The sequence below is a fragment of the Notothenia rossii genome, assembly GCF_949606895.1.
Source record: "Notothenia rossii genome assembly, chromosome: 6".
Lineage (NCBI taxonomy): Eukaryota > Metazoa > Chordata > Actinopteri > Perciformes > Nototheniidae > Notothenia > Notothenia rossii.
The window spans coordinates 69,306,411-69,334,195 of NC_136909.1; the positions used below are offsets into that span (position 1 = coordinate 69,306,411).

A 27,785-nucleotide genomic window follows, 5' to 3' on the forward strand; every position below is an offset into this window, starting at 1 on the left:
TAGTGGGCAAGGGGCTCCTTCTCGGCTATTCCTGCTTGCACGCCTGAATACACACCACTCATATTAGCCGCCCCTTCATAGCCCTGTCCGCGACATTTAGACAGATCTAATCCGTTTTTCTCTATAGAACCAAGGATTTTGTTTTCAAGCTCTGAAGCTGATGAACCTTTAGTCACTTCAAAACCCAAAAAGACTTCATTGATCTGTATATCTGTTGCAATATCCATGTCGTTCTTAACAACAGTTATGTCGCGGTAAACCTGACTCAACTGGTCTATCTTTGACACATCTTGCGTTGTGTCCATGATGACGGAATAAAATGGGGCTTCGTTTATTTCATCAATGATGTCAGCTTTCACACGTTGAGATAATATGTAAATAATCTCATCTTGAATCTGGTGACTGAGGTATTTCACTGACCCTTCTGTTCGGTTGATTAGCTCTTTCAAAACAGGGTCGTAGCGAGCCAATAATTCTATTATTGACAAAAAGTTGCCAGCTTTTCCCTGACCTAGAACCTCTCGATGGCCCCTGAATGCCAAGTTGCTTTAAGCTAGAGTGAGAGTTACATTAACAATGCGCTCCACGACCTGTCTCCAAAATTGGGCGGCATTACGCACATTCCTCTCCATGTCAGCGTCTATTGTGCCGTTGGTTTTCCACTGCTCATATACTACGCATGCACCAAGGTGTATTTGAGTGGATTCATGCCTCTCAATTTTAGTAGAAAGATGTTTCCAGTCTTTTATTCCGTTTACCCATGCATTGTTGTAGAACGGTGCCTTTCGGTTGGCAAAAAGCCAGCAAGGCTCACAGTAGCAGCAGTCCAATTTTGGGGAATAGCACATCCAGCTGCGTGGAAATTTCATCCCAACTTTAGTGGTGGAGGTGTAATAGCTTTCTGAAAAGCAACGGTTATCCTTGTCTTTGGGAAATGTACCTTTGGGTTTGCATGGGCCCATTTTAAGGATATATCTTTTGATATTGGCGTCCTCAATGTTTTCAAAAATAGTTTTCCCGATCAGTCGGAAAACGCTCCAGAGGATAATTGCAGGACACATCATGATCCGTGGTCTGAGTTTCACCCGTAGGAATAGCGTGAGGAGGAGACCTGTTGCTGCTTTCATTACCAGTGTCCAGTACTTCTTCACCTTGCGGTTCAGCAGGTAAGGAGCCGGAGGGGGAGGGGTGCGGCTGGTCAAGCGTCAGGCCTGGCTCTCCTCTAGACGAGCAGCTAGCAGCTGCTGAGTCGTCCCCATTATTATTATTATTATTATTATTATTATTATTATTATTATTATTATTATTATTATTATCATCATCACTACAGCCGAGAGACAGAAAAGGAAATAAGCTAGGCGGCCGAGCTACACGAAGTAACCACAACCATGATATCAACATTTACCACAAACTCACATTTTCTTGTTGACAGTGTGTGTCCGTGATTGTAGCCTACCTGTAAATCTGGCTAACCCCCACTAACGTTGTTGGCGGGCTGGGGCTCGGGGATGAAACACGGCTGGCAGTGGCAACAACTTCAGGTTCATCTCCCGCAGCAGGAGGAGTAGGGTGAAAAAAATATCCATCTAGCTTGGACAATTTGGCTTTTCCTTGGTCCTTTTTATGTTTTTCTTTGCGTTTTGTAGCTCCACTTTTGTGTTTATAACTGCTCATGCTTAGACAGTGCTCTGTTGAATGACAAGTGATTGATGATGACGTTGACGTTCATTTATGTATGATGTTGATGGACGGCTGTTGATGACGATTTTACCCAAAATACATTTGGAGACAATAGAAGGGATTCACTTGCAATTTTTCATGTTTTAATGTTAAATGTGAGTGTGAAAATAGCAGCACAAGTTCAACTCATATTATAGGCTACAATGCTTTATACCTAATATGACCAGGAACGTCAGTGCACTCAGTGGCGCGAGGCAGCAGGGCCCGCCGGCGAATATCTCGGGGGCGGAGCCTGCTGCCTCGGCGACGGGCCCCCATTGGGTCCCGACCGTCCCGGGCCCGGGGAGCCCTGCCCCTACAGCCCCCCCTGAAGCTCCGCCCCTGCCTGGGATATACATGTGGGTTTTCCTCTGTCTGATGAATCATATGAGAAATCATATATAGCTAAAAGTCTTCACTTATTCCTTCGACTCGTCCCCTCGATTAAGTGAAGGCTACAAATTCAAATGCACAACATTTTTTTATTAAAACGTTATCAATTGCAGTACAACGAAGAGTATTTTTTATATTTAGGCCTACCTTGTAAACAAATGTGGAGTTTCCCTTCATGTGAACTATCACCTTGGATGATAACTGCTTTTCTCTGTGGAAAAGTGAATGTGAATGGCACTAGAGTTTATCAAGGAGAAAATATAAGCAGTCTTTTAAATTACCTTTTGTTCAATGGACGAACTCGGACTGCTACTCTCATAGAAGCCATTATTGATCAAAATCCAACGGAACACCTCAAATGGCCAGTCCTCTCCAAAGAGAAGTTGGCCTTCAGTGTGAAGGAATCGCCGTGAGCATTATGCACCTAATTACCTCGCTGTGCTCACTTTCTCTATACACTACCTTATGGCGCTTTTCCACTGCAGGACTTATTACGGTTTAGTACGGTGTTGTGTCAAATTATGCACCCCCTGGCCTGCCGGAAAAAGCGCCTCCCAAAAAAAGATGCTTCTATTAATCCCACCCTCAAGCACTTTGGAGGGTATAGTTGTAGGACTAGTACCAATAAATGGAGCAAGTTTCATGTATGTGACACGTGTATTGTCAGTGATCACCCATACGTTTTCACATTTTTTGTTGAAAAAAACACAGCTCTCTACACACATCAGATGCTAGGTTTTAGCTCCATATTATGTTAATGAATCAATGTATAAGCGTTGAACATCGACGTTAAATTCGATTTGCATGTTAAATATTACACAATTAAAATAATTGTATTTGTCCGGGATGTTCCAAAAAGCAAGCATTAAAATACACGATTCATCTGTAAAAACAGCTTCCACGCCTCACAGGAATGAACCTTTAAATATAGTCTTAAATGTACGAATTTGTATGTATTTGTTAGCACGTTTTAGGGGGACCAACCATGGGACCAACTGTATTTTCAATGGGAATCTGTTATTTTCGATTCTTTCGTTTGTAACTTGAACACAGCATCGTCGTCATTCCACGTTTCCCATGATGCATTGTGAGAAACACACGGTGGGGACATTCAAAACTATGGCAGGAGTATCGAATATATTTAAACTAACATTAAACTCTGAAGACATGGAAATCCCGTCAGCTATTAACAGCGAAGATAACATTATAGCGAGGCGCCTGTCGTTTTCTTCGGAAAAATATGTTATTACAACGGAGGAACCAAACATGACATGTAAAGAAGCCCTAACGTTACAAAGTGTTCCCGACGACAAAAATTCATGCGAACCGTCTGCGGAAGTAGACCAACAACTTTCTACACTAGCCGTAAACACATGTTTTAACGTGAATAATGAAATTGAATTAAAAGATGCCTCCCCTAACCATCGACTTAATTCAAAACAGCAGAGCGTAAACAACTCAGAGGACAAGGAAAACGCCGCTTTACCGTCCACACCCAGCTTGCCCGGTGAGTCACATCCATGGGACATGAGTGTGAAGCTGCATTGTGAAAACACTGCATTTCATTTTGATAGTCGGGGTCAAATTCAGGTTGTTTAGAGTCATCCTGTTCTCTAATTTAAGTTCGATACCGTATGTCTCAATAACATGTTGACATTATCAAAATAATGCATATTCAAGACAGACATTCCATTTTCAACTTAGTTTTTCTATTTTCAATTTAGTTTTTCTCTATCTTCAACTTAGTAGTTACCAAGCACTTTAAACTAGTACTGAACTTAGATTCAGTTTTGGGGTACTTCCAATATTTTAATAAATGTTTACTACTCCATTACAGTTATTAGGATACAGCTGGAGCATATATTCAATTATGTTGAAACGATTAATAGTTTGAAGTAAAGGGTGAAATCATCTGATCCTAGTGTCCAACTGTTATTATTTGTATATCCTTTCTGTTTTTTAAATAATGGTCATTGTATATGAAGATGACGTTTTGCTTTTCTTGGAAACTCGAACATTCAAGGCGATAAGTTATTGAAGTGACTGTTATTTTGTATATATTGATTGTTGTGCTTTTATTGTGTCTTAATGTGTGCATATGTATACATGTGTCTGTTGATATATATATATATATATATATATATATATATATATATATATATATATATATATATATATATATATATATATATGTATACAGAGTTTTATACATCTTTTTATATATCTTTGTTATTGTTTTCGGGATTCGATCTCTGTCTGTACACACAAACTGAAAGATTGACATTAAAGTTGACTTTGACTTGATACTCTAACTTTAGACACATATTTTGCAAATGTTTGCTTACAGAACAGTAATGTCAACAAAGATATTCAGAAAGAATGGCCCTACGCTGACCAGCTGCACTAAAATGCTGCTTTCACATTGAGGCATTAATCATTTTAATCCAGAAGTTTAACATGACTTATACAAACATAAACTATACATTTATAATTTAGCAATACTTGGAAAGCAGGACTTTAACTGATTTGACTGACAATTGCTATTGTTGCCTACGAGTATCTAAATAATGATTCCACTGCTGGCAGACAGTGGTATGTTAAATGGAAGTGTGGACAATGGTTTTATAGGAATACTGGCCTTGCTAAATTGAATTGACCTTAACTAGCTGAAATTGGGCAAGAATGGTCTGTTGCTCACCCTAATGACATTATTCTGGTTCTTATTTGGACAGATAACAACCAAGAAGAGGACATTTCTGGTCAGAGCAGTGTGACTGCCTGTCAACAGCTCAGTAACTCAGAGGACAGTGATATGGAGGTGATGAGACGAGCGCAGGTCAATGACTGTGTGAACGTGGTTTTCCCTGGAACTGTGACTCAGGAAGGCTGCTGCCGCTTCGTCAGTGAGATCCTAAAGTGCATCCTCTATCAAAGACAGCAACTGCCCATGACATATGACCAGCTGGTGTACTCCCAGAAGAAACAGCAAGCCTCCATGCAGGTGAATTAGGAACACATGTGTGCACCTTCAAGATTCAAAGGCTTTATTGTCATATGCAGCTACAGCGAAAACATCCTAAATTCCAAGCTCCTCCAACAATGCAACATATATTATACCATAAAATAATTAAAGTAAAAAATTGTGCAGATCATATAATGGTGCAAGTAAAATGCAGAATTAGGTAAATTATATACAGGTAAACTCGGGTGAGATCAGACAGAATACAAAATGAAATACTGTATATTGCACTTATATATAAGTATGTTAAACATAATCAGATGTATGTGCTATAAACTTATGTAAGTGATTGATACAAATGCATAGTTGGATAGGATCTTGAGACATGACAGCCATACAGGGTGGCATTTTGTGCAAATGTTAAAAAATGAAGAAATGATGTTGATTTGAGATGAACTTAAACAGTTTGTTTAATGTTTTGCTTTTTAGGATGAAGACATAGTAGCTCGGAGGCCGGGGCAGTCTGCAGACGTGAGCTGGCGCAAGTGTCAGCAAACCCTTCAGGAGCTGGAGGAGGTGCTGCAGCAGCTGGAGGTGCTCTTCTCCCTCAGCAGGGTGCCCCGCGTGCTGCTGCTGATGGGTGGCTCCCTCACCCTCCCCAAAGAGCTCTATGAGATCAACATGGAGGCCCTGGTGTTGGCTGGTGGAGACAAAAGTCTACGGGTGTCCGCATGCTTAAGGCAACTCTTCCGGACTCTGTTTGTGGCCGACCTTTTGTCGGACACCAAACCTGTTCGTTTGATTCCCACCACGGTCTTGGTACTGGCCCACAGGGACTGCGGCGTAGGGTGGTTCCGCCCTAAACTACAATTTAAAGTGCCAACCCGTGTAAAGAACCGAATTATCACTCTGTCTAATGATCCCAGCACCTGCAAGGAACCAATGGTCCAGGGGTCCGACTGGGAGGATTATGTGTGGTTTCAGGCACCCATGACCATCAAGGGCTTCGGCAAGTGACATCCGGAGTTGGGAAGCACATAGTCTGAGATGCGGATCTCTGTTTGGAGCCGTTTTCCTACAATTTTATTTTATTGGTGGTTCAAAGGAATTAAAAACTTGAATTTTTAACTGACCTGTCCGTATTTTGAATGAATTATGAGTAACATGTTTTCTACTTGACACTTAAAAACAAAAGTGCATTTATTGACGCCGGCAGTAAGGTGTATTATCCTCTTATGAAATACTGAGATAATTTGTTGATAGGAACCTTTGTTGGCATAATCTGTTTGAGCACATTGTGTATTGTTTATATTTCTGAAGAATGTTTTGCAGAAAATTCTAACACTTGCTAATTGGACATCAAACATAAAAACAACACATTAATGGTGCAATACATTTTTAAAGAGCGAGAACTTGAAGTGTCTATCGTTTTAATAATTTTAATCGCTTTAATCTTATCTTTAGATATATTCAAGTGAAAGTATCATCTGTGTATGTGTTTACATTTTATTAAAATGTGAAAACGATTTAAACAATGCTGACATTTCTTAACACAATCAAGCAATGAGGTGCATTGTAGTGTGGAAATAATCTTAGTAAAAATTAAGTGCATTCATATCTCATTTGGAATGAGTAAACAAAATCGAATAACAGAATTAATAATGAACCGATGTACCATAATTACGTTGGTGTTTAAGTGCATTAACACGGTCAGAACTTCTCCACTTTTTTCACAAACTGGACAAAGTCGTTGGCTAGCAGCTGAGGCTCCTCAAAGGCAGCAAAGTGACCGCCTCGTGGCATGTAATTGTACGACTGGATGTTTCGATACCTAATCTGTGCCCAAGACTTTGGGCAGTGCAACAGCTCGTTGGGGAAGGCGGCAAGTCCAGTGGGTACAAATATTCCTGTCCTAAAACACAAGAGGAAACCGAATCAGAGGTATGACATGGTTTGATTATAAGGTTGTCAAATTTGTAAAACAAATGACAGTTTGGATAATAGGAGCATCCAACCACATACTTTGCATCCACTCTGTTGTCTGGATTTCCCTTGAAGTTCTCTTTGTAGAAGCGCATGGAGGAGACGATGGAGCCTGTGGTCCAGTAGATCATCACGTTTGTCAGGAGGTCATCCAGGCTGAATTTCCTGTATGGATGCAGACATTATTTAACAAACAGCCAGCAACAATCTTTGTTGAATCTATCATACAATATATTTATATATGCCTAAAAAGGCAAAACTGAATGTTGTCTCGTACCTCTCCAGCCCACCATCCTCGAGATCTCTGTTCCTATTATCAGTCCAGGTGGAGAACTTCTCCAGGATGTAGGCCGCCAAGCCTACAGGAGAGTCATTGGCTCCACAGCCTGTAACCACAGAATAAGATATTGGAGAGATAGTTTGGATGTTTCAAATTAGAGTAATATGAGGTACATATCCAGAGTTAGTGTATACAGATGTTAAGCATTGTTCTCTTGGGGCTGGGATCATCAGCAACATTTATTTTATCCCCCTAAAAATACCCTTTTGTCAAAGAAACCTTATTTTACCTTATAGGACACTGAAGTTGCTGGTCTACCGCTGCCACAATCGATCAGTTTGTGATACTGTGTGACTGATGTGTTAAATGATTCGTTTGGATTAATCAGGTCAGGTCAAATGACTGTTTTAGCAAATGGAGTAAAGTTGCTTTAATGGAAGCATAGACAGTAAAGGCTTCAGTTCCCTGTGGATTGATGACATTTGCCCTGTGTTTTTCTCGAAACTGAATATGGATAAATACTTCATACAACACCACCTAAAAAATCGGAACTTTCACTTAAAGCGCTTAATAAATACTCAACTGAGATAATAAAATACTAGCAACTGTTTGCTTGCCTCAGGTGGTTTGTCTTTGGCCTGTCAGCAGTGTCAATATGATCATCAGAATGTGTCCCCACCTGCAGTGTCTGGTTTAGTGGCCTGGATGTGAAAGTAGCCGCTTTCCTTTAGGATTTCCCAGACATTCTTCTCAAAGAAAGGGAACAACCGGCGAACATCTTCCCGACTCAAGCCCACCAGGAAGGGCAGATAAGGTCCAATAATGAGGGAAAGCATCACTTTGAACCCTTTGTTTGACATACACATGTTTAAGTGCAGACCTTTCACGCATCTGGAAAAGATTACAAAAAAATCTAAATTACAGTTAATGTGTAACAGGATTTGAATCTGTAATTAAGTTACAAATTAAAGCTAGAAATGCTAGTTTTGATCATGTTTTTTCTTTTGACCTTTCTCCAGCCTACAGGAAATTGTCGTGCAAATAGTTTTGGTCGATTGTGAACTTTGCACACAGCAAACACTGTTTCACATTTCTGTCAGAATCTCACATTGCTCCCTTTTATTAAATAAACAAGTGGGTGTGGGAAATTCCACTGAAGTGATACAACTTGAGGCATGTTATGGCTTGTTTTTTGTCTTACTGCGGTTTCATCTGTGACATGTTGGTGGTGATGAGAGAGCCCCAGTCTCCACCCTGCAGATAGAACTGGGAGAATCCTAAACGCTCCATCAGTGTCAGGAAAATGCGGGCAGCAGCGAGACTGTTAAATCCTGAAAAGATACAAAAAAAACACATCTGTTAATCTGCTGCTCTAGCAGAAATACATACATTACTTAGAATCCTCTACCTTGTTTGTGGGAGGCTTCTGAGAAAGCGTAGCCAGGGATAGATGGGCAGATGACCTCAAACACAACACCATCCTGGTTCTCTGTGAGAAGTGGCAGAATTCTGTAGAACTCATAGAAGGAGCCAGGCCAGCCGTGAACGAGCATAAGAGGCAGAACCTTCTGGTTGTCACGGTGTGGTGGTCGCACGTGAATGAAGTGCACATCCAATCCTGCATCAAAGCAAAAGCATTGGTGCTTAAAGAAAGTAAATAGTGCGTGGAATGATTCTTTAAAAATGTTACTCAAAAGCAAAACCTGTTTATATAGCTTGGGGCTGTGTGTACCTTCTATTTTGGTTTTGAAGTGTGGATACTTGTTAAGCACCTCCACCTGCTTTTTCCAGTCAAATGTGTGTCTCCAATAGGAAACCACTTTCTTGAGATGTGTGGAGTTGAATCCATACTGGAAGCAGCTATCTTCCAAAGGATCAGCATAGCGGGTTCTGTCAATGCGCTCATGAAGGTCCTGTTGAGTAAGAGCACTGTTGATTACTTGTCATAAACATGTCTTAATGCTACTTTAAAAATATGATTATTAAACAGTTTGTTAAGAGCTCAAAAAGGACCTCTATCTCTTCATCTGAGGTTTGCACTTTGAAGGGATATATTTGATCATCCTCTGACAGTGGCTTCTCTCCTGCTCCCCACCATCCTTCACCAAGGGGGATACTTTTGACTTGTCTTCTCTTCTGCACCATGTATGCCAGTATGCCCCCAGCTGCCACTGCTGAGCCTATTAGGAGTTGCTTTTGGAAGGCATCCAAACTGCAGAATGTTCCCCTGCAGAATGTGGGAAAATAAGAAAACAAACACATTGGAGATAATCACAGCTGTAGAATAAGTATATATAAATATATTACAGATATATAATAGGTATACATAATTAGCCAATTGGGGAATTAGTCGCTTATCCTACTTACCTCAGAACCTGGAGTCTTTCCATTGCGCAGTTCCAAAGGTGAGTTTTTTCTAGCCTGCACTTGTAGGGCAGAGGTAAAAAGTTTCATTTTCCGCTCCGCTCATCGAATTTTGTGCAAAGCAAGCCAAAATCCAAACCACATGCGTTTCAACATACCTTGGTTGCCTCCTCTAAAGTTTTCCCTTCAGATAATGTAGGAATGTGCTCAAGTGGTGGTGGAAAAGGCCACTACGGGAGTCGGGGATGAACAAATCGAACACATTCGCGACTGGCTAAAATGAAAACCAAGAGGGAGGGGTTTGTGTTGCAGAGGCTGATGATTGGCTGCGAGAGGTGTCAATCCCCGTGAAAAAAAACAGCCGCTGCCTTGTTGTTTAGATAAAAGGGAGGAGAGACGTCGAGCTGTTGTTTTGTGGTATTGCTTATTACAGTAAAACAGTAAGAGACATGATGTGGAAGATTGTCCTCCCTGTTCTTGCGGCGGTTTTTGCCGTCGGCTCATCGGAAAAAATGGTCGGGGGGTATACAAACATAGATGTCAATGACGAAGGGGCTCAAAATGCCCTCAACTTCGCTGTCGTCGAACACAACAAGCAATCCAACAGCATGTTCCTCAGCCAGGTGGCGGAAGTGGTGGGGGTGAAGAGACAGGTTGGTAACCTTTAAGCTGGGCTTTAAATGTCTTAAGATTTGACTTTACAGACATGGTCAAATCAAGATACTTTGTTTATATGCAACCGTTGTCGTGGGCCTGCTTTTACGCCTGCGCCCATCAGGCTAAATGTTTCCTTGTCACTCCTTATCCACATAAAGGCACATACAACAGCAGAGGGGAGAGAAGTACTCAGATCTTGTAATATGTAAAAGTACCAGATTTGATTATAATTAATGATGCATTAATGTGTTTATCAAAACTGGTAAAGGTGCAGCTAGTTTTAATTACTTTGTATACTGTAGGGTAGTTACTGAATGTTACTCCAGATGTAATTTAAGTATTATTTATTTTTCTCATCATTAATCCAAGTCTGCAAAGTAACTAGGCAAGGCAAGTTTATTTATCTAGCACCTTTCAACACAAGGCAATTCAAGGTGCTTTACAAAAATGAAAGACATTGTTGACATATTGTGTAGGCAACTAAAAGTAGCCTACACAATAAATATAGTGGAGTAAGAGTACACCATTTACCTCTGAATTGTAGAGGTACAAAGTGTACTCACTCCGTGTCTCAAATTGTACTTTAGTTCAGTACTTGAGTGATAATCTCTGTATTTATGCACGGATACTGAAAGTAAATAATGGATTTGGACATGTTGGCCCTTTGAGCACAGACACCCCTAATCCAATCAAACTCTGTTTATATGAAGTCTGAATGTTTGTCACTATAAGATGTCATGGAAGACCACCCAAGCTTTTAAAAATGCATAAATGAGGCATTAAGAATCTGATCATGATAATTGTTGTGATCTTTTCAACTTTGGTGGGATGTAATAGCTGACAGTTTTGCCTTGATTCTGCATTGCTAAAGGGCTTTATCATAAAGGTTTTCAATGATTTGTTTTTCTAACAACAAGTTCTTCTTACAGTTGGTTGCTGGTTTGAAATACGTCATAACCGTGAGAATGGGGAACACCCCCTGCAGAAAGGGCACTGCAAACGAAGTGTGTGCCATCCACCAAGACCCAGCCCAGGCTCTGGTAAGGACTTTATTAAGAGGCTCCAATCTCAGCTTCAGGAAGAAATAAGCCCCAATTGTATTTATTAATTGGAAGCTTTTAGACGTAATGTTTAAATTCCATACAGTAGACTTGTATTGCTATCCTCAACAATAGACTACAAACTATCAGATTGTGAAATAATTTGGTACTTACTTCCCCTATATGAGTCATCGGGTTTTGTTTGTTGCTTTCTGCAAAGAGAAGTCAGGGAGGAGAACTGCCTTTACATTTTAACTAGATGACTAAGCTTAACAAATAATTCTACATTTGCCTATTAAAAACTAAAGAGGTCCATTGAAAGAGGAAAATATTTGATTACTTAAATAAAATCTGATTCTTAAATAATCAGGATCTTTGAACATGGGGGATGATAAGGTTTGCAAGTTATGCTATGTTGATCTTTGACTTTGATCTAATCTCAAAGTTGCAATGCTATATTCTGTGCTACAATGCTATACATATATATATATATATATATATATATATATATATGATGTCACTCTTTTTCTTTTTCAGCCCTACCAGTGCGAATTCACCGTGCTGGTCGTCCCATGGCGTAATGAGACTAGGATGCTCGGGCAGAAATGCTAGAAAGAGAACTACGTGGAAAATCTCCAGTGCTGGAATTGTTTGCGGAATATCCCTCAATCAGAACAATATGTTTTCGGTTAGATAAACCAGAAAAATATTAACTTTTCCATTTTCTGCCTAAGCTACTATACTTTATGCTAAATTCAGTACCTGTTGACTTTTCCTATACAGTATTGCAATGTTTGACATTGACATTAATTTTAGAAGAGCCACTTTGTACTGCTTAATCACTTAACCTAGCAAATACCAAATAATTATTAACTGAACTGTTGATTAGGCTATTAAAACATGCTGTTTTGAAATGAAAATAAAGCATCTTGTCAACTTACATCAATGTGTTCATGTGGTGATTGATAGTACAAATAATTAGGTCAAATGTATTCAGATTGATATTTTATAGAAACATGTTTTGTTGTGATTCTTTAGCATACATTAAAGGTTGGGTAGGTAAGTTTGAGAAACCGGCTCGAGTTACACTTTTTGTTATATTCCATGGAATGCTGTTAACATCCCGATAGCAATGAATATCTTAAGTGCTTTGACAAAAAATCCATTAAAAAATGTCATCTGTGGAAGCCGTAGTACTGTAAAAAGCACGACCAATCATTTTAGCCGGCCCGGCTAAAATAACTGGATGGCCTACCTGCCTGTCAGCCTTCCATCTGTGGTGCCCTCATTGGTCATGTGCGCGTTCGTGTGTGTTGGAGGGGCTCTGTAAGGAAGTAGCAGATTTCTTCCGGCTGTGTATTTTCAAATTTAAAAATTACCTATCCCACCTTTAACTGAAGTGGCCAATAAGATAAAAGGGTTATTTAAGATGAGAAGTTTAATAACAAAATTAAAAAAACTTCTGCCTCTGCAGATCAATTACCTCCTTAAATATATTAACTGAACATTTCTATTTATTTATTTTTTATTCGAATACAGAGCATGAAACTAGAGTGTTTTACCAGTTCTAAACTCTTGTCCCTAATTGGGCTTTTATTTTGAAAATCGATAGCGGATGTTTGAACTTTAACAGTTGGCAACTTATTAACCATCAATGTTTCAGCTTTATTTATTTTTGAATCATCTCTTCTTAAATAATTGCACAAATGGGATGACTCAAAATGGGATAAAAACAAAAGCTTTTATTTTCGGACAGGAAGTATTTTTCTGTTTAAGTATAGACCATGGTATAGACACGTCACACGCCCATCTGGTATGAGTGACAACCACATATTGAACACAGGCAGGACCAACTGTAAAATGAATGATTTACTAATGCTGAGACCATTTTTATTGTAAGTGAACAGTTAAACCGATACTCAGGGAAACTGCATTATTAAAGAATCTTCACTCCCGAAGCATGAAGGTCCTGAACAAAGACGAACTAAAGGTTGCAGAAGGAGTTCTTCTGAAGCACTTACCCAGGAGTTTAAAGGTAGGCTATACGACACCAGCCAATATGTCAGCGTACTCGCAGGGTCTTTAATCCTAATATAGGTAATTATTGCTCTAAACGACTCTTGTTTTCAGGTATACGGTTTCCTCTATGGCATAAACAGGAATAAACCAAGCACACTGGAGGTAATCGTTGATACATGGCCTAATTTTAACATCATAATTTGTAGACCCGACCCAAAGGTGAGTTCAAATCCCATTGGAGATTTGGATACGTTGTGGACTTTATTGACATTATTTCTAGATCTAGTGTTTACTTCACAGAACAAGCGCGCTCTGGAGTTCATGAAAAAAGTCACGTACTACAGCATGGATGACCAGATTTTAAGAAAAGTGCTGACAGAAGAAAACGCAATTGACTGGAGCACTTATTTTCTTATTGGAGGTGAGTTTATATCAGTGCTTATCATTCCACAGGTAGTGCAGGTTTATGTCATTGGTGTAATGTAACTACAAGTAACCCTTCATTAAACCAAATACTTTAGGCCTACATAGGTAACCGTAATATTTCACTGGTCACTTATGGCTTTTAGCAATACTACTACAATTCAAAGTTAGCCTATATTTGTACATGTTTTATTTGCAGTTTGTGAAGGAACCATATTTTCTCAGTCCACATTGCATGTAGCCTACTTTGAACTCTAAAATATTAAGTGGCTTTATTATTATTATATTACCTCCACGTGACCGTGATATAATGTATATTATTATGAAAGGGGCCATTCTGCATGGTGAGAACTTTTACTTTTGGTAAATTATTTATATTTTGATGACAATACTTGAGAAAAATGTTGAATGCAGGGATTTTCTTGAGAGGAGAGAGGTCGCGTTAACCGAATATTTTCCGTCTATGACAGATTTCTTTTAACAATGACGGAAAAATCTGAAAGCAGTCCGTCATTTTGACGGATTAGAACAAACTCGGAACAGCGCCAAAGTTTCCCCGCAGCGAGGCCCCGGTGTTAAGCATGCCTGCCGGGTAAGGAAATGATACCGTTTCCAAACCCAACTTTGCCCTACAAATCATTGAAATGTCTGTGAGTTTTAGCTTTACACTGTGCGCACTCCCGCGAGGTGCAGTGGGCATGCATAACACGGCGCTAACAGTTCACGAGCGTGCGCCCCCCCCCCCTCGGCCCAATAGTGTAAAGGCCGGCGGATAATACTGCATTTTGACGGAAATTGTACGATCCTGTCCGTCAAAATGACGGGCAGTGAAAAAGTCTAGCGCAACCCTAGAGTCTTCAACATATATCGAAATACTATTACAACATTATGAAAACAATTTTACCCAGGAAACGTACAGTATGACAACAGTTAATACATTATTATCAAATAAACAGTTGAACCATCCAGGCCGTAACAACTGTAACACGGTTGTTAGACATTAAAACATCACTTATATGATCCTTACAACCTTCATTTTGATTGCAATCCTTACAACTGTAATTAATTAATTTTACAATGGGGTTTTACATTTTTTCCTGAGTCGAAGGGGTGATAAACTACATCATTTACTAATGGTGAAACTCTTGCAAAGAAAAATGTCAGAATGGTGTAAACATGTGATTACTCTTTGTCCTACAGGATTTGACATTTCTCATGCCCCCATCCTCAAAGAAGTGTCTTCTAACAGAGGAATCAACAACCGATGCTATACTGCAGTGCGCCTTCTGTATTTGCCAGACAGCACCCATCTGTTTAAACCAGCAGCTGACAGGTACAGTCAAATCATTACAATGTACTTTTAAGGATATGTGTGCACATTTCACTCATCTTTAAAAAGCAAAAATAATGTTGAAGATGACTGTTATCATAATCTGTTTCTCTGCAGTGAGCTTGAATCAAGGATTTCATCTCTTAACCTTTCCCATGTTGACTTGGTGAATAAAACCTGGAAGTTTGGAGGGAATAAGCAGGGTTACAGGAACATTGAAAACCTCATCAGCAACTTCCCATCATGCTGCATCACTGACGGCCAGGGTCAGCCGCTGTCCTGGATCCTGGTGTATGATTACTGTGCATTGGGCTTATTGTACACTCTGCCAGAGCACAGAGGGAAAGGCTACGGCAAAGTCCTTGTCAGCGCCATGGCCAAGAGACTCCACTCTCAGGGCTATCCGGTGTACTGCTTCATAGAGGAGGAGAATGACACCTCTTACAAGCTCTTTAAAAATCTGGGTTTCATTGAGGAACCCTCTTACAGGGCGGCATGGTTGGAATTCAACTTTTGATGTTGTACTCATTGTGATCGAGTTTATAGCTGACATAATATCAGGTAAACATTGTTTTTCTCAGTGAATGAATATGGGAGCAAACTATTCATTTTCCAAATGTTAAAGGCTCTCCAAAACAATGCATCAAAACCTGTTTGGTAATAATGGTTCCCCTAAATAAAGACATGTCATGCATACGTGTTATAGTCATGTTTTGTTAAAAAGTATGTTCTTCTTTGCACTACCTGCATCAAAGCTTCAGCAGCTTCCCACTGACAGATCACTCCAGAGGTTTTTTCAATACAATAAAACTAATATTCACACTTCTGAAACAAGCTTAAAACATCTTTGTTGTATCAGTCTAGTTATACTAGACAGATTTATTGGTGATGGTCAAAAAACATATTAAATAATACACTGGACATCAGTGCTATAAAACTAGCTTAGTAAATGTACACAAGTACTGTACTTAACTACAAATTTTGCTTATATTATATATTATATGCTATTGAATACTATAACTCAACATTTTCTAGCTACAACACTGAAGTCGGATATTAAACATTAACTCATAAATTGTATAAGGTGAAATTATGAAACAGTAATGTCAAACGAATAGCAATATAGGACGTAAGTAAAACAGATCTGTCACGTCCTGGTCACGTCACATGACCAAGATTTGTACTACCTTTTTTAGTCACGTGTCGAAAGTGCGACTCGGATATCCAGTCTATGCTCGGAAGCCAACTTTAGCTTTGCTTTTTACTGGCACGCTCTACACACTTCCATGTGTTCTCGGTCTGTTTACTGCACTTCTGTACAGGTTCATTGATATTCCTGACTGGAAAGACTTTACCAGAAGTGAACATGGAACTGACCGGAGAGCAGCTGAAAATGGCTGAGAATCAGCTGAAAAGATATTTACCTCGGTCGCAACAGGTGTGTCCAGTCAGAACTACTGTTGAACATATCTGATAACATAGCCTATTGCAAGCCGATGATCACTGCCTATTATTCTTTTTTTGCTTGAACAAAACTTTGAATTTACCCACTCCCTTAATAACTGATCAAACAATTATTTAGATTACTAAGTAACCAACTTTTTATTTTAAAGGTATATGGTTATTTGGTCCTCAGAAACAGAGTCAGATCAGACCCAGTGAGAGTTTTTGTGGATAGATGGCCAGAGTTCAATGTCATTGTCTGCAAACCGCAATATGAACAGGTAAGTAGGCTACTTACCATTGTATTAAATATATGTATCTGTATTTCTGAATACACTGCAATTCCTCACATCTCTATTTTCTTACAGAAGGGGGATCTATTCAAAGACATACCAGTTTTTGCAATTGATCAAGCTATTCTAGAGGACATCATAACGAAGTCCAACGTTCTGGACTGGACCCAGTTCATTTGCATTGGTAACACTTTTTTTGTTCTAATTAATAACACTGTAGCCACTCAGTGTCAGTCATTGCTCTTACAAAGTGGCGCTATAATCACTGAAAACAATCATAGCGTAAATGCACTGATCTTTGTAGTCCCGAAGGAATAATGCAGATTTTGCAATGTCATCTTCAAGGCTTTAATTGTATTGTCTTTTGTTTTATTGTGTTCAAAGTTCTCCAACAATTAAGGCATATCATGCCAGCAGTTAATGTCTTTCCAATACCACAGAAAGTGCAAAGCTCAGTAACATAGTCATTACAATACCTAAATGATTATCTAGCCAGATGGCCATAGAGCAAAGTGCTTGTAAAACAATCACAGGTAAAACAGAAAAGGGTTAGGGAGAAGCCATTTGATGAGATAGGGATTCATCTCATAGGGGTAGTGAAAACCTCTATTCCAAGATGATTCAGAAAAAACATATCTATTTTCTACTTTTATCAATAGAGCAACTTTGGGATGTCTTCAAAATATATCATATTCGGATCTTTAAACCTGTTTCAATAAATAAATGTCACTGTAACCAAAAGCAATACACAATTACTTTGTAACACATGTATTAAAGTATTTTATTGTCATATCTTATATCAAAAGGAATCAATCTTCGCCACATGGAGATACTCAAAGCAGTAGCATCAGAAAAAGGCGTGTCCAGCAGCCAACTGGCAGTGTGTCACATGATGATACTTAAGGATGTTTCCAACCTTCCCTCTATAGACAGGTAGAGCCTAACCATGACGTTCATCCAAATCATTATCTTACGTTTAATATTTCAACAATAAAGAACGATGCTCTGAAAGTCCATCTGCTCTGTTCTGCATCAGCCCAGGGATTTCACTAAGCTATCTGGATGAGTCCCACGTTGGCTTGGTGAATCAGATGTGGAAGTTTGCGAAGAACAAGGAAGCTGTGAGGATGATCTGGAACATGCTCGCAAACTTCCCCTCCTGCTGTGTGCTGGACGCAGAAGGAAAGCCTGTGTCCTGGATCCTGACCTATGCCTCATGTGCAATGGGCATATTGTACACTCTGCCAGAGCACAGAGGGAAAGGATACGCCAAAGTCCTGATCAGCACCATGGCCAAGAGACTACACGCTCAGGGCTACCCCGTGTACTGCTTCATAGAAGAGGAGAACGAGACTTCCTACAAGCTCTTTAAAAACCTAGGCTTCACTCAGGACCCTTCACACAGGGAGGCCTGGTTTGGATTCAATGATTGAATGAATGAACACCTCGAAGAAGACGAAGTTGACTAAAATGATTAAAGAACATACCAATTGTAGTCATTGGTCATCATTACATTGACAAATGTAACCCACCTACTGAATGGGACAATGTTATATTTTAGTTAAGGATCAGAGGCGCTATAATAAAAAGGACTTGCTTTAAGGAAATGCTCTCTCTTCACAAATCTCCTCTCTTTTCCACAAAAGAACTTGAAGCCTGACTTGTACTGAAATGAGAAGAAAAACAATCTTAAAGTAATGTCAATTCTCAAATAAAAACATTTGTTTCAATTATTAGTTGTTTTTAAAATGTTAAATGTTAAATATAGAATGAAATTGCCACAACTGTAGCCAAAAGTCAAGTCTGAGACCTGGTTAATAACAGCATTATAAAACAGTATTAATGCATGTACCTCTGACTTATATCAATGATAAAAAAAAAGGGTAAATTAGTTAAAATATTATTTTTTCTTAAACTGCTGCCTGCTTTACCTTTGTTCTGTGAAGTTTTCAAGACGAAGCAGCCAAGTTGTCCAGTACTTCAACATTAGCTCTGAGCTCAACTGATGAGCATGTGCAGGGGAGCCATCCTTATAGGCCACTACAATGAGACCATTTTCAACCTGCAATGAGAGGAGATCAGTTAGGTTGTTCTTTTGTGTGACACACTGTAGCTTACATCCAGTATTTAAAAAGACTAAATCTGTTCCTTAATATTCTATAATGTATCTTTCAAGTAAGTCATCTGACTTCAGGCTGACAGAGATACATAATCTGGGAAAAAAGCAGAGAAATCTAAATATCACATTGTTTCTGTCAGTACCTGGTACTTGTAGTTGCCGTCACTGTTCAAAGCCCCGGCGTAGGCTGCCACCTGAATAGGATTGTCAAAAGTGTTGCTCAAGAATGGTTTGGGCTTCTCTGAAGTCTTCCAGTCAATAAGACATAGCACTCCCCTGCAGAAAAATACAGGCAGTCAAGCCAAGTGTTGAGTGGGAGAAAAAAATCTATCTCCTTGTGTGAATACAAATATCTACCTGTAGCGAGCAACACAATCCACAATCCCCAGATAGTTGAGCTCGGCATGTTGCACAGTGCTTTCAGTGGCTCTCACTGCACTCACATCTGCCAGAACATGGGAGACGCTCTCCATGTATCCCTGTACATCAGGTTGGTACTCTGCTTTCTCAGAGGATTCTTTGTCCATGCTTGTTGCATCTGATATAATTGAGTCCTCCACAGCTGAATGGAAAAGCTTCCCTTGCCTAAATAAATCTGATGAAATAAAACAACTTTAGTCACTTTTTACTCTTAACACATGTAAGTTACCATCCCACACACAATTTATGTTAGAAAACTTACTCTGACTGTACTCTTTGAAGCCTTCTTCCCCAAGTTGTGCGATCATCTTCCTCTTCCACCTCTCCAGGTAGAAGATCTGCTCTCGGGAAAGGGTCTGCTGAAGAATGCGTGTCACACTGGGTACCGGAGACCTGTATTTGCCCCGGTTCAACAAAATCCGGGCTGGAGGTCCTGACTCTGCCTCCTCTGTTTCTACAGTCTCTTCGCAGTTTAAGAAGGGATGCAGATTTTTGGGTACCCTCACCTCTGGTCCCGAGGAGGGTTTTTGAGCTTTCACAACAGGTCCATAAATGTGCTCGTCCTCTTCTTGGAGGTTCTCTGGGGTTTGGGAACTAACCTTGGATGACATAACAGCCTTAACAAGAGAGGAGTATCGCTCACTGTCCACTGAGCTGTACGGGCTGTGTCTCTTTGGGGAACTTAGGCAATGACAAGCAGAGAAATTGCCCACAAAGAGGGAGGTGCATTGAGGGACCATGATGCTTCCAACGCACCCCACGCGTTTAAGAATGAACATTGTTACAACTTCCACACAACAAGCTTAGAGACAATAACCGATTAGACAACTAACTATATAAACGTTCATTGGTTACCGTGTTTAAACAGTATTTTTAAGTTTTTTGCCTCCATGTTGGTCGCGGTACTTGCCCCGGCATGTTCCAGAGTAACTCCAAAGAAACACAATGGTTTCTGTACGACGCGCCTTTTCGGTTGCACCAACTTCCTGTTTTGAGGTGCAACGTCAGAGACTACATTTCCCAGAATTGAAGTGTGTACCTGAGCCGGTGGTACTGCTTTTTAATTATGTTCTCTTATTATGCATTTTACGCCTTACCGGTACTTCGCCTAATAATAACAACACAATAAAGTAGTGTTGCTGGAAATAAGTTGTCATAAAATAAAGTAACAAATGTGGGATGATTGATAACGTTGAGAACCAATCGTAGCATTTGTAAATTCGCCGTCGTCCAATCACTTCACTCGAAGGCGGGATTAAGTCTGACGTTGTCAAGTCGGGATGGAGGCGAAGAAAAAACTGTTTGACAGCTAACCAGTCAGCAGAGGGGGAGCTTCCTGCATATAGTTTTGTTTTTTGGGTTGTTGGCCTGTTCTTGCCTTTTCGTCGATTTCAGTACAATTATGACATCCACCATAGACGAAAGCAATAAGGAAAAGGTAAGTTAAATGGTTCTCGACATATAGCACATAAAGCCAACTCCGTTAGCATCAATGTAGCTAACGTTAATGGTTGCTTTCTGGCCGCTAACTTGTGTTGTTTTCTGTCTAACCTACATACCGCTAGCCTCAAGCTAAAACTAGCTAGTGTTTCATCGATTACACTATCAAGAAGTGGGTAACTTTAACCCCGTGGTGTCAAAATGCATACATGTTGGAACAAGTATAATTTGCAAACATACTGAAAGTGAGGAAAATATGAAACGGTTTACACATTTTTTTCACAACAACACAAGACGTAAAAGTGAAGAAAAGTAACGAAGCGTTAGCATGATTGGCATGTTGTTATCTTAATCTAGTGTTTTGACTAAATTAAAGGACTGTTTTGCAGAATCGTTCAGCAAACTTGCCTGTGGTAGGTCAGTGGACTTGTGAGAAGTTATTAGCATTCTGACAGGTGCTGATTTTAATTTGTAGGTTTAGATTTTTTACTTGTGATCCAACTTTATGGTCGATCTGGAGGATGCAAAGTTAGTTTGTGGTGCAGTTGTGTTATATTTCTAAAATGTTGTTCATTTCCTTGAAATTAACAAGGAAAGAATGACAAATAAACTATCTTAAATGACCACAAACTTGAATTGACACCTTAAAACAAAACTTCAACATAATATCATTTGTGATAGATACACCCTATAAATGAAAAACTGAGTAAAGAAAATATTGTTTATTCTTTATTCCACAATAAGATAAACAAGGGTGTGTGACCATGCCTTAAGCAAAAGCAGGACTGGATTCTGAACCTACTGTTAGATCAAAGGTCAGCTGCCTCCAGACCTTTTAAAACCACACCATGGAGGGAGATGGGCTTCTGGATCGCAACATTGTATCTGATAACAGAACATTCCTCTGGTAGCAGCTATTTGTATTTGTTAGGCTAGGAAAGACCCCAAACACTGAGGAATTGTGGTGTTGCATTACTAGCTAGGATGTTGGTGATACCATTAAAATGTTAATCATGAAAACCCTGACTGATAACTGGTATTATTGATCCAGTATTCAAAATGTAACCGTCCGAACCTGTGCTTGATTAGTGTTTCAGCTACACTTTTTACAGTTGAATGACATCAGTGTGTGTGTGGTGTTTACACAGAAGATCCGCTAGCTACACTGTCTTGGATAACCTTTGTTTATTCTTTCTCTATAGATGCGGTCTGTGTCGGTAGATCTAAATCATGATGCCTCTCTTCTCATCGACATTCCTGATGCACTCTGTGAAAGGGACAAAGTCAAGTTTACTGTCCATACAAAGGTGAAAAAACCAACACAACACTTTCAACCTTTTGAATATTCTATTTGGGTGTTTGCTGTAAGTTTGATAATAATTTTTATCGAAATGCAATTCAATTATTGTTTGTTTCCCCAGACCACCCTTAGCTCTTTCCAGAAGCCAGATTTCTCTGTTCCAAGGCAGCATGAAGACTTCATCTGGCTACATGACACTTTGGTTGAGACAGAGGACTATGCTGGTCTCATAGTAAGTTGGTCTACTTTCAGACATGACTAACAGAGATTGAAAGAGGCTGCAATATCACTATCTTTCTTTGGGCCTGTATAAAAGAAGGAGAAATAAAAAAATAGGCCCAAAGTGTTTGTGCTAAGAATCAAACTGTCATCCTTTTCAAATAATATGCGTGTGCTTAAATACCATATAACACATTGAGGCCATTTAACCTTTTAACTACAGTATCTTAATGATGTCATATTTTCTCTTGCTTTTCATAGATTCCTCCAGCACCCCCAAAGCCGGACTTTGAAAGCCCCAGAGAGAAAATGCATAAACTTGGGGAAGGTGAAGCCACTATGACTAAGGAGGAGTACTCTAAAATGAAGCAGGAGCTGGAGGCGTGAGTGTAACACTCAAAGAAAACACCACATGTATTATTTAAAAAGTGTCATGTTTGATACTTTACAAAGTCTCTGAAAATACACAACAAAACATCTTCTTGCTGTCTTGGGTTTTCTTTTCAGTGAATACCTGGCTGTGTTCAAGAAAACTGTCCAAGTGCACGAAGTCTTCCTGCAGAGAGTGTCCTCCCACCCCATGTTGAGCAAAGACAGAAACTTCCAGATTTTCTTAGAGTATGACCAGGATGTAAGTTCCCCATAATGCTGACTTCCTTTCCTGAGTTGTCCGTTGGAAAAGAGGAAGCTGAGTTTACTGGACACATGTGACACATGGCTTCCATCCTGCTGTGATCAGCACTTATGCTTATCTATGAAGTCTTTGGCAGTCAGTGGCTGTGGTGTTTGTTAACAGAACTTAGCTAAGAGTTAAACACATTTATTTGTACATTACAAACCTGACTTCATACCCTTCTTAGTTCCCACAACATATCATACACTGATTTTTTTCTCATGGATTTGATATGATCAATATCTTAATTCTGTCTTTTAAGCTTACTGTGAGAAGAAAGAATGCCAAGGAAATGTTTGGAGGATTCTTTAAAAATATGGTGAAGTCAGCTGATGAGGTCCTTATCTCAGGAATCAAGGTGAGGTGATGCGATATGTGCAAAAAAACTAAATCACAGCCGCAATGTTGTAGCTACTTCCCCATTCACCTTTGGCTGTGCGTATTTGTGTCCTTAACAGGAAGTGGATGAATTTTTTGAGCAGGAGAAGACATTCCTGCTTGACTACTACAGCAAGATAAAGGATTCTACTGCTAAAGCAGAGAAAATGACCCGCTCGCACAAAAGTATAACTTTGACATTGGCACGATAATGTTAAGTCGAGTATAATTCACAAAGTTATATATTACATTTGTCTAATTTTGATGGCTTTTTTGTTTGTTATTACAGACATTGCAGATGATTACATTCACATCTCTGCCACTCTGAACACTCTCGCTGCTGATGATAGCACAGCAAATAAAAAGTGAGTTTAATGTTCCATTCAAAGGTGAATGATGATGATGATGCCAACTATATTAAATCACATTACTTGCTACGACGTAACTTCACACTTATGTTATGGCTTCACTTTTTTCTCAGGCATCTGGAGAAGTTGTCAGACCTGTTTGAAAAGCTCAGAGTAAGTAGACCTTCAATTACCAACACAGCCTTTGTAAATATTTGTCCTGATTTATACTTTCTATACATTGTGGCGGCTGCTATATGTCATTTTTTGTGTCGCTGCAGAAAGTAGAGGGAAGAGTAGCATCTGACGAGGAGCTGAAGCTCACAGAGCTGCTCAGATATTACATGAGAGATATCCAGGCGGCCAAGGTGAGACATATTTATCTTCTGCCTTTATTCAACATGCACAGATTCACAACATGTATCAAGTTCATTTATTGCTGCTTATCAAACGATTTGCAACCTAAGAAAAAAATACTAATCGAAATAACAAACACTCTTCTAATGGTCAACTACATTTTTTGTCCTGCACATCTTCCACAATCGGTTTTCTGCAAACATGAAATTAGATTTTAAAGTAGTGGATATTTTACAAATGAATGCTAGTCCTCTCTGTCTTCATGTTTCTATTTCTCATGTTAAACTTTCTGGAACATGTCAGGACCTTCTGTACAGGCGAGCCCGGGCCTTAGTGGACTACGAGAACTCTAACAAGGCTTTGGATAAGGCTCGACTGAAGAGCAAGGACATTCCCCAGGCAGAGGAGCACCAGCAGCAATGTCTGCACAAATTCGACAAGCTCTCAGAGTCCGGGAAGAAAGGTTTGTGAATTGGTGCAGAAGAAACTCACACAAACAGTACGTGCTGTGCAAGCTTTTGTTTTCAACTGGACACTGTTTTCCTCATAGAACTCACCAGTTTCAAGGGCAGGCGTGTCGTGGCCTTCAGGAAGAATCTCATAGAGATGGCTGAGCTGGAGATAAAACATGCCAAGGTGAGCGGCACATTAAACACAGATGTGTAAACTCTAACTACATTCCCATAGGCACATAACCACTGTGTTGATTATTGTCATCTAAATGTACTAATCAATCGCCATTACACAGACATTAATAAAGATAAAGACACACCTTCAGAAAATCCTCTGTTGTAATGTCTCAATCATCATACATAATTATAATTATTATCGATAACAAAATCAATAATATTTTTGAGAATGCAAACAGGTTTCTCTTTTGTCAGCACTGGTTTTGTTCGGTTTCAATACATAGTGAAACATTAAAGTGGCAAAGTTGGTTTTTAAATCGTATTTAACGGCGCCAGTCTGCTTGCTGGAAGTTCTAACCGTAGGACCATTCTGAAATTAGGTTTAACACACCGTGTCTTCTTTGGGAATTTCTTCACCCTTGAATCCTCTAAGTCAAGAGACACTCTTTATAAATCACCAACATAAAGGACTGTGAAATTAGAAAAGCTATTCAAATGTATTATAATTTTCACTGTGTTTGTTGTCCTTATCCCAGTACTCTGTTCTGTGTAATGATGTTTATGTACTTTAGAACCGTCTTAAGGATTTCTGAAGTGTCAACAAACTTCGAAAGAATACCTCTGTCTTTTCAAAATCACCCAGCAAGCATAATCCATTTAATTAACTCAAAACTATGATACCAAGTTGTTCAGGGATTTATCGGTAAGATATGTTGTTTACAGTGCATTAGCTGGAAAACTTAAAGGTCCCATGTCATGCTTTTCCGGTTATTATACCCTTGTGTGTTATGTAGCTTTTTCTGCATGTAAACGGTCTGCAGAGTCACTAACCCTCAAAGTACACCCTGTAGCGAGTAAAACTCGAACACAGAAAAGACCTGTCTATGCTGCCCCAGAACGCCTCGTTGGAGATTTCTCTTTTTCTTCCTGGTACTAAGGGACGTAACGACGACCCAAATGGACTCATTGGTCCAAATGGACCAATTCCTCACACACACACATCTTTTCTCAGCTGCAGCTCCGGGATTTCTCAGCCTGAGACGGCGAGGCTGTGAGTCCGTGTGTGTGAGCACACATAAACTCACAGCCAGGCTGTGGGGGTGTGTGTGTGTGTGTGCTCGGGCTGGTTTCGGGCTGGGTTTCGCTGTGTCTCGCTGTCTCGCCGAGCCCACGCAGCAACCAGGAAACCACGCCAATAAGCCAGCTCACACTGTCCGCTCCTCACAGCAGCGAGCCTCTCAACGTCCCGCCAACACGGCACCCAGACCCCACGCAGCATTCTCATCTGTTTATCATTACTGGTGTCATTTTCTGGATGCTAACAAACGCCATTTTAACACATACACACTGATGTTCCGCTGTAACCGTGGTGGACTCATAAGAACAGAGTGGGTGAGCTGACCAATCAGAGCACATGTGGCTCATAGGGAGGGGGGGGGGCAGAGCTCCAACAAGCCGTTTAGGACAGAGTGAATACATATACTATACAGAGATGCTGTATGAGAAACCAATGTGAGTTTGGAAAATCGCACAATATAAATCTATTCTAGTAGACCTCAACAATGGAATTAGGATCAGTAGAAATGGCCATGTCATGGGACCTTTAAACACATGACTAACTGGGATACAAATGTGCTTTGAAATGTTTTATTGCTTTCTTAGTACTGATACTCTTTCCCCCCTGTCTCCACAGAACAATGTGACTCTATTGCAGGGATGCATTGAACTGCTCAAGAGCAACTGATGAGTATTCAAGTTTTCCTGTCCTACCATCACTAAGTGACCAGTCATAGAAAATGGAAGCCTGGCGTCCCCAGGGCCTTGTATGGATGTGACTCCAAGCCCCATCTCTGCTCCCCACCACGGGTCTGATGCCACTTTAAACCCCTGCACGAGACCCAGTGTCTTGAAAGCAGAATGTCTTCATGTTTACAGAGTCCCTGTCCCCAGGTCAACGGTCCATCCTTTTCCATTATTTATGGAAGTCTAACTCAATGTGGCTTCCAACATTAAGGTTTTCCTTTCTTTGCAGCACCATTACATGTGATTATCCATCCCCTTATTTCTTGTTTTCTTACCTTTACATTATGCACATAGAAAGAAATTCCTTTTTGATCATATTTTTGCCTCTAAAAATTCTGATTAAGCCCTTCCCGCTCTCATTTACACGTTTAAATAGCCTCTTTTCTTTCATTAAAGGCGTAACGCATGTTTTTGAATAGCCATAATATGTTTTATTATTCATGCTCAATCTGTTGGGGCTTTTTTGTTTGCAAATGGAACAGTTTTACAAAAGTAAAACTAGTGCCTGCGCTCTTGTGTAAGAGTTAAACCAAACCAACTTTTCAGTAAAGACAAGCTGATGACTGACTTAAGATGAGCGGCCATCTACAAGTGGTCTAATATACCTGTACATCACCTCAGGAATGGACAGTTAGATTGTTGTCCCCATTTCTTTCTATGCAATAAGTGGCCATAGGTCCCACAGTTATCAAAGATAAACAGTATTTTTGCAAATATGGCTGAACCATAGGAGAGCAGAAGATGTCAAACAGTATCTAGCATTTTTATCAAAGCAAAATCAACACTGGTTCTGGCTCTAAATTTGCATTTTGGTTTTATTTGCACTAAGCATGCATGATACCCCCCAGCTACAGCTCACTTTTCCGTGTGTGCTTATTGTTGCTCTTTCTTTATTTTGCCCTAAATTCCACTTGGTTTTTGGTGGGGTCTCATTTATCAGACCTGATATATTTACCAGATCCTCTAAACATTTTGCTTGTTTAAAGCAGTTATAAAAAAGATGCACTAAGAAGATTGAAAAACACTTTACAATCATGACCGGGCTCAGTGGAGTGTTGAAATGCATTATAGTTTTCTAAGAAATTGAATGTATTTGTAATGGATTCCAACTGTGTGAACAGTTTCTTACAGAACATTAGCATTTTTATAAATTTGTAATAATGGCATTGAATAAATCTTACTTTCCCAAGATTGATC

General features: G+C 39.7%; 7 protein-coding genes across 12 annotated transcripts; 5 read left to right on the top strand and 2 right to left on the bottom strand.

Moving 5' to 3' along the window:
• The first annotated feature begins 3,165 nt into the window (after positions 1-3,165).
• On the top strand, positions 3,166-6,597 carry mad2l1bp (MAD2L1 binding protein). Of its 2 annotated transcripts, XM_079688248.1 has the most exons (4): positions 3,166-3,477; positions 3,559-3,619; positions 4,845-5,113; positions 5,561-6,597. In XM_079688248.1, exons 1-4 carry the CDS (start codon positions 3,190-3,192, stop codon positions 6,086-6,088), a joined length of 1,146 nt encoding a protein of 381 aa, XP_079544374.1. In that variant the 5' UTR covers positions 3,166-3,189; the 3' UTR covers positions 6,089-6,597. The 2 variants fall into 2 exon arrangements, with proteins under 2 accessions (XP_079544374.1, XP_079544373.1); XM_079688247.1 differs by having other exon boundaries at positions 3,169-3,619.
• ephx5 (epoxide hydrolase 5) lies at positions 6,564-9,972 on the bottom strand. Of its 2 annotated transcripts, none has more exons than XM_079688238.1 (10): positions 9,857-9,972; positions 9,702-9,760; positions 9,348-9,561; positions 9,067-9,247; positions 8,743-8,952; positions 8,536-8,665; positions 8,014-8,225; positions 7,332-7,440; positions 7,094-7,219; positions 6,564-6,983 (listed from the first exon to the last, which is right to left on the bottom strand). In XM_079688238.1, exons 2-10 carry the CDS (start codon positions 9,722-9,724, stop codon positions 6,782-6,784), a joined length of 1,407 nt encoding a protein of 468 aa, XP_079544364.1. In that variant the 5' UTR covers positions 9,725-9,760; positions 9,857-9,972; the 3' UTR covers positions 6,564-6,781. The 2 variants fall into 2 exon arrangements, with proteins under 2 accessions (XP_079544364.1, XP_079544363.1); XM_079688237.1 differs by having other exon boundaries at positions 9,702-9,755; positions 9,857-9,965.
• Positions 9,973-10,060: 88 nt separating this feature from the next.
• cst3 (cystatin C (amyloid angiopathy and cerebral hemorrhage)) lies at positions 10,061-12,337 on the top strand. The gene is made up of 3 exons (XM_079688276.1): positions 10,061-10,351; positions 11,285-11,395; positions 11,933-12,337. Exons 1-3 carry the CDS (start codon positions 10,148-10,150, stop codon positions 12,005-12,007), a joined length of 390 nt encoding a protein of 129 aa, XP_079544402.1. The 5' UTR covers positions 10,061-10,147; the 3' UTR covers positions 12,008-12,337.
• An 837-nt stretch (positions 12,338-13,174) lies between these two features.
• On the top strand, positions 13,175-15,863 carry LOC307043652 (glycine N-acyltransferase-like protein 3). 4 transcript variants are annotated; one of them, XM_079688266.1, is made up of 5 exons: positions 13,178-13,430; positions 13,526-13,633; positions 13,715-13,835; positions 15,038-15,170; positions 15,270-15,863. In XM_079688266.1, the coding sequence occupies exons 1-5, from the start codon at positions 13,356-13,358 to the stop codon at positions 15,682-15,684; spliced, it is 852 nt and encodes a 283-aa protein (XP_079544392.1). In that variant the 5' UTR covers positions 13,178-13,355; the 3' UTR covers positions 15,685-15,863. The 4 variants fall into 4 exon arrangements, with proteins under 4 accessions (XP_079544390.1, XP_079544392.1, XP_079544391.1 ...); XM_079688267.1 differs by having other exon boundaries at positions 13,181-13,430; positions 15,285-15,863; XM_079688264.1 differs by having other exon boundaries at positions 13,175-13,430; positions 13,526-13,835.
• Positions 15,864-15,996: 133 nt separating this feature from the next.
• On the top strand, positions 15,997-18,633 carry LOC307043654 (glycine N-acyltransferase-like protein 3). Its single transcript, XM_079688269.1, has 5 exons — positions 15,997-16,605; positions 16,781-16,891; positions 16,979-17,087; positions 17,710-17,836; positions 17,940-18,633. The coding sequence occupies exons 1-5, from the start codon at positions 16,534-16,536 to the stop codon at positions 18,334-18,336; spliced, it is 816 nt and encodes a 271-aa protein (XP_079544395.1). The 5' UTR covers positions 15,997-16,533; the 3' UTR covers positions 18,337-18,633.
• Positions 18,371-20,517, bottom strand: mgme1 (mitochondrial genome maintenance exonuclease 1). Its single transcript, XM_079688250.1, has 5 exons — positions 19,705-20,517; positions 19,380-19,617; positions 19,166-19,298; positions 18,835-18,965; positions 18,371-18,569 (listed from the first exon to the last, which is right to left on the bottom strand). The coding sequence occupies exons 1-5, from the start codon at positions 20,219-20,221 to the stop codon at positions 18,521-18,523; spliced, it is 1,068 nt and encodes a 355-aa protein (XP_079544376.1). The 5' UTR covers positions 20,222-20,517; the 3' UTR covers positions 18,371-18,520.
• Positions 20,518-20,720: 203 nt separating this feature from the next.
• Positions 20,721-27,781, top strand: snx5 (sorting nexin 5). The gene is made up of 13 exons (XM_079688249.1): positions 20,721-20,880; positions 22,085-22,189; positions 22,304-22,414; positions 22,663-22,784; positions 22,909-23,032; positions 23,337-23,432; positions 23,533-23,638; positions 23,742-23,817; positions 23,934-23,973; positions 24,081-24,167; positions 24,460-24,619; positions 24,707-24,792; positions 26,479-27,781. Exons 1-13 carry the CDS (start codon positions 20,845-20,847, stop codon positions 26,527-26,529), a joined length of 1,200 nt encoding a protein of 399 aa, XP_079544375.1. The 5' UTR covers positions 20,721-20,844; the 3' UTR covers positions 26,530-27,781.
• Positions 27,782-27,785: the final 4 nt, after the last annotated feature.

Bases quoted from the DNA above. Each gene is read 5' to 3' on its own strand.
- ephx5 (XM_079688238.1), bottom strand. From the start codon at position 9,724: ATGGAAAGACTCCAGGTTCTGAG. The intron at 9,562-9,701 runs GTAAGTAGGATA...CACATTCTGCAG, and splicing joins GAAAGACTCCAGGTTCTGAG to GGGAACATTCTGCAGTTTGG. The intron at 8,226-8,535 runs GTAAGACAAAAA...AATCTTTTCCAG, and splicing joins ATGTCACAGATGAAACCGCA to ATGCGTGAAAGGTCTGCACT.
- LOC307043654 (XM_079688269.1), top strand. From the start codon at position 16,534: ATGGAACTGACCGGAGAGCAGCTGAAAATGGCTGAGAATCAGCTGAAA. The intron at 16,606-16,780 runs GTGTGTCCAGTC...TTTATTTTAAAG, and splicing joins ATTTACCTCGGTCGCAACAG to GTATATGGTTATTTGGTCCT. The intron at 16,892-16,978 runs GTAAGTAGGCTA...ATTTTCTTACAG, and splicing joins GCAAACCGCAATATGAACAG to AAGGGGGATCTATTCAAAGA.
- mad2l1bp (XM_079688247.1), top strand. From the start codon at position 3,190: ATGATGCATTGTGAGAAACACACGGTGGGGACATTCAAAACTATGGCA. The intron at 3,620-4,844 runs GTGAGTCACATC...TTATTTGGACAG, and splicing joins GTCCACACCCAGCTTGCCCG to ATAACAACCAAGAAGAGGAC. The intron at 5,114-5,560 runs GTGAATTAGGAA...TTTGCTTTTTAG, and splicing joins AACAGCAAGCCTCCATGCAG to GATGAAGACATAGTAGCTCG.
- mgme1 (XM_079688250.1), bottom strand. From the start codon at position 20,221: ATGTTCATTCTTAAACGCGTGGGGTGCGTTGGAAGCATCATGGTCCCT. The intron at 19,618-19,704 runs GTAAGTTTTCTA...TTATTTCATCAG, and splicing joins CTTCAAAGAGTACAGTCAGA to ATTTATTTAGGCAAGGGAAG. The intron at 19,299-19,379 runs GTAGATATTTGT...ATTTTTCTGCAG, and splicing joins GATTGTGTTGCTCGCTACAG to GGGAGTGCTATGTCTTATTG.
- snx5 (XM_079688249.1), top strand. From the start codon at position 20,845: ATGACATCCACCATAGACGAAAGCAATAAGGAAAAG. The intron at 23,433-23,532 runs GTGAGGTGATGC...TGTCCTTAACAG, and splicing joins TCCTTATCTCAGGAATCAAG to GAAGTGGATGAATTTTTTGA. The intron at 24,793-26,478 runs GTGAGCGGCACA...CTGTCTCCACAG, and splicing joins TGGAGATAAAACATGCCAAG to AACAATGTGACTCTATTGCA.
- LOC307043652 (XM_079688264.1), top strand. From the start codon at position 13,356: ATGAAGGTCCTGAACAAAGACGAACTAAAGGTTGCAGAAGGAGTTCTT. The intron at 13,431-13,525 runs GTAGGCTATACG...TCTTGTTTTCAG, and splicing joins ACTTACCCAGGAGTTTAAAG to GTATACGGTTTCCTCTATGG. The intron at 15,171-15,269 runs GTACAGTCAAAT...CTGTTATCATAA, and splicing joins TTTAAACCAGCAGCTGACAG to TCTGTTTCTCTGCAGTGAGC.
- cst3 (XM_079688276.1), top strand. From the start codon at position 10,148: ATGATGTGGAAGATTGTCCTCCCTGTTCTTGCGGCGGTTTTTGCCGTC. The intron at 10,352-11,284 runs GTTGGTAACCTT...TTCTTCTTACAG, and splicing joins TGGTGGGGGTGAAGAGACAG to TTGGTTGCTGGTTTGAAATA. The intron at 11,396-11,932 runs GTAAGGACTTTA...TTTCTTTTTCAG, and splicing joins AAGACCCAGCCCAGGCTCTG to CCCTACCAGTGCGAATTCAC.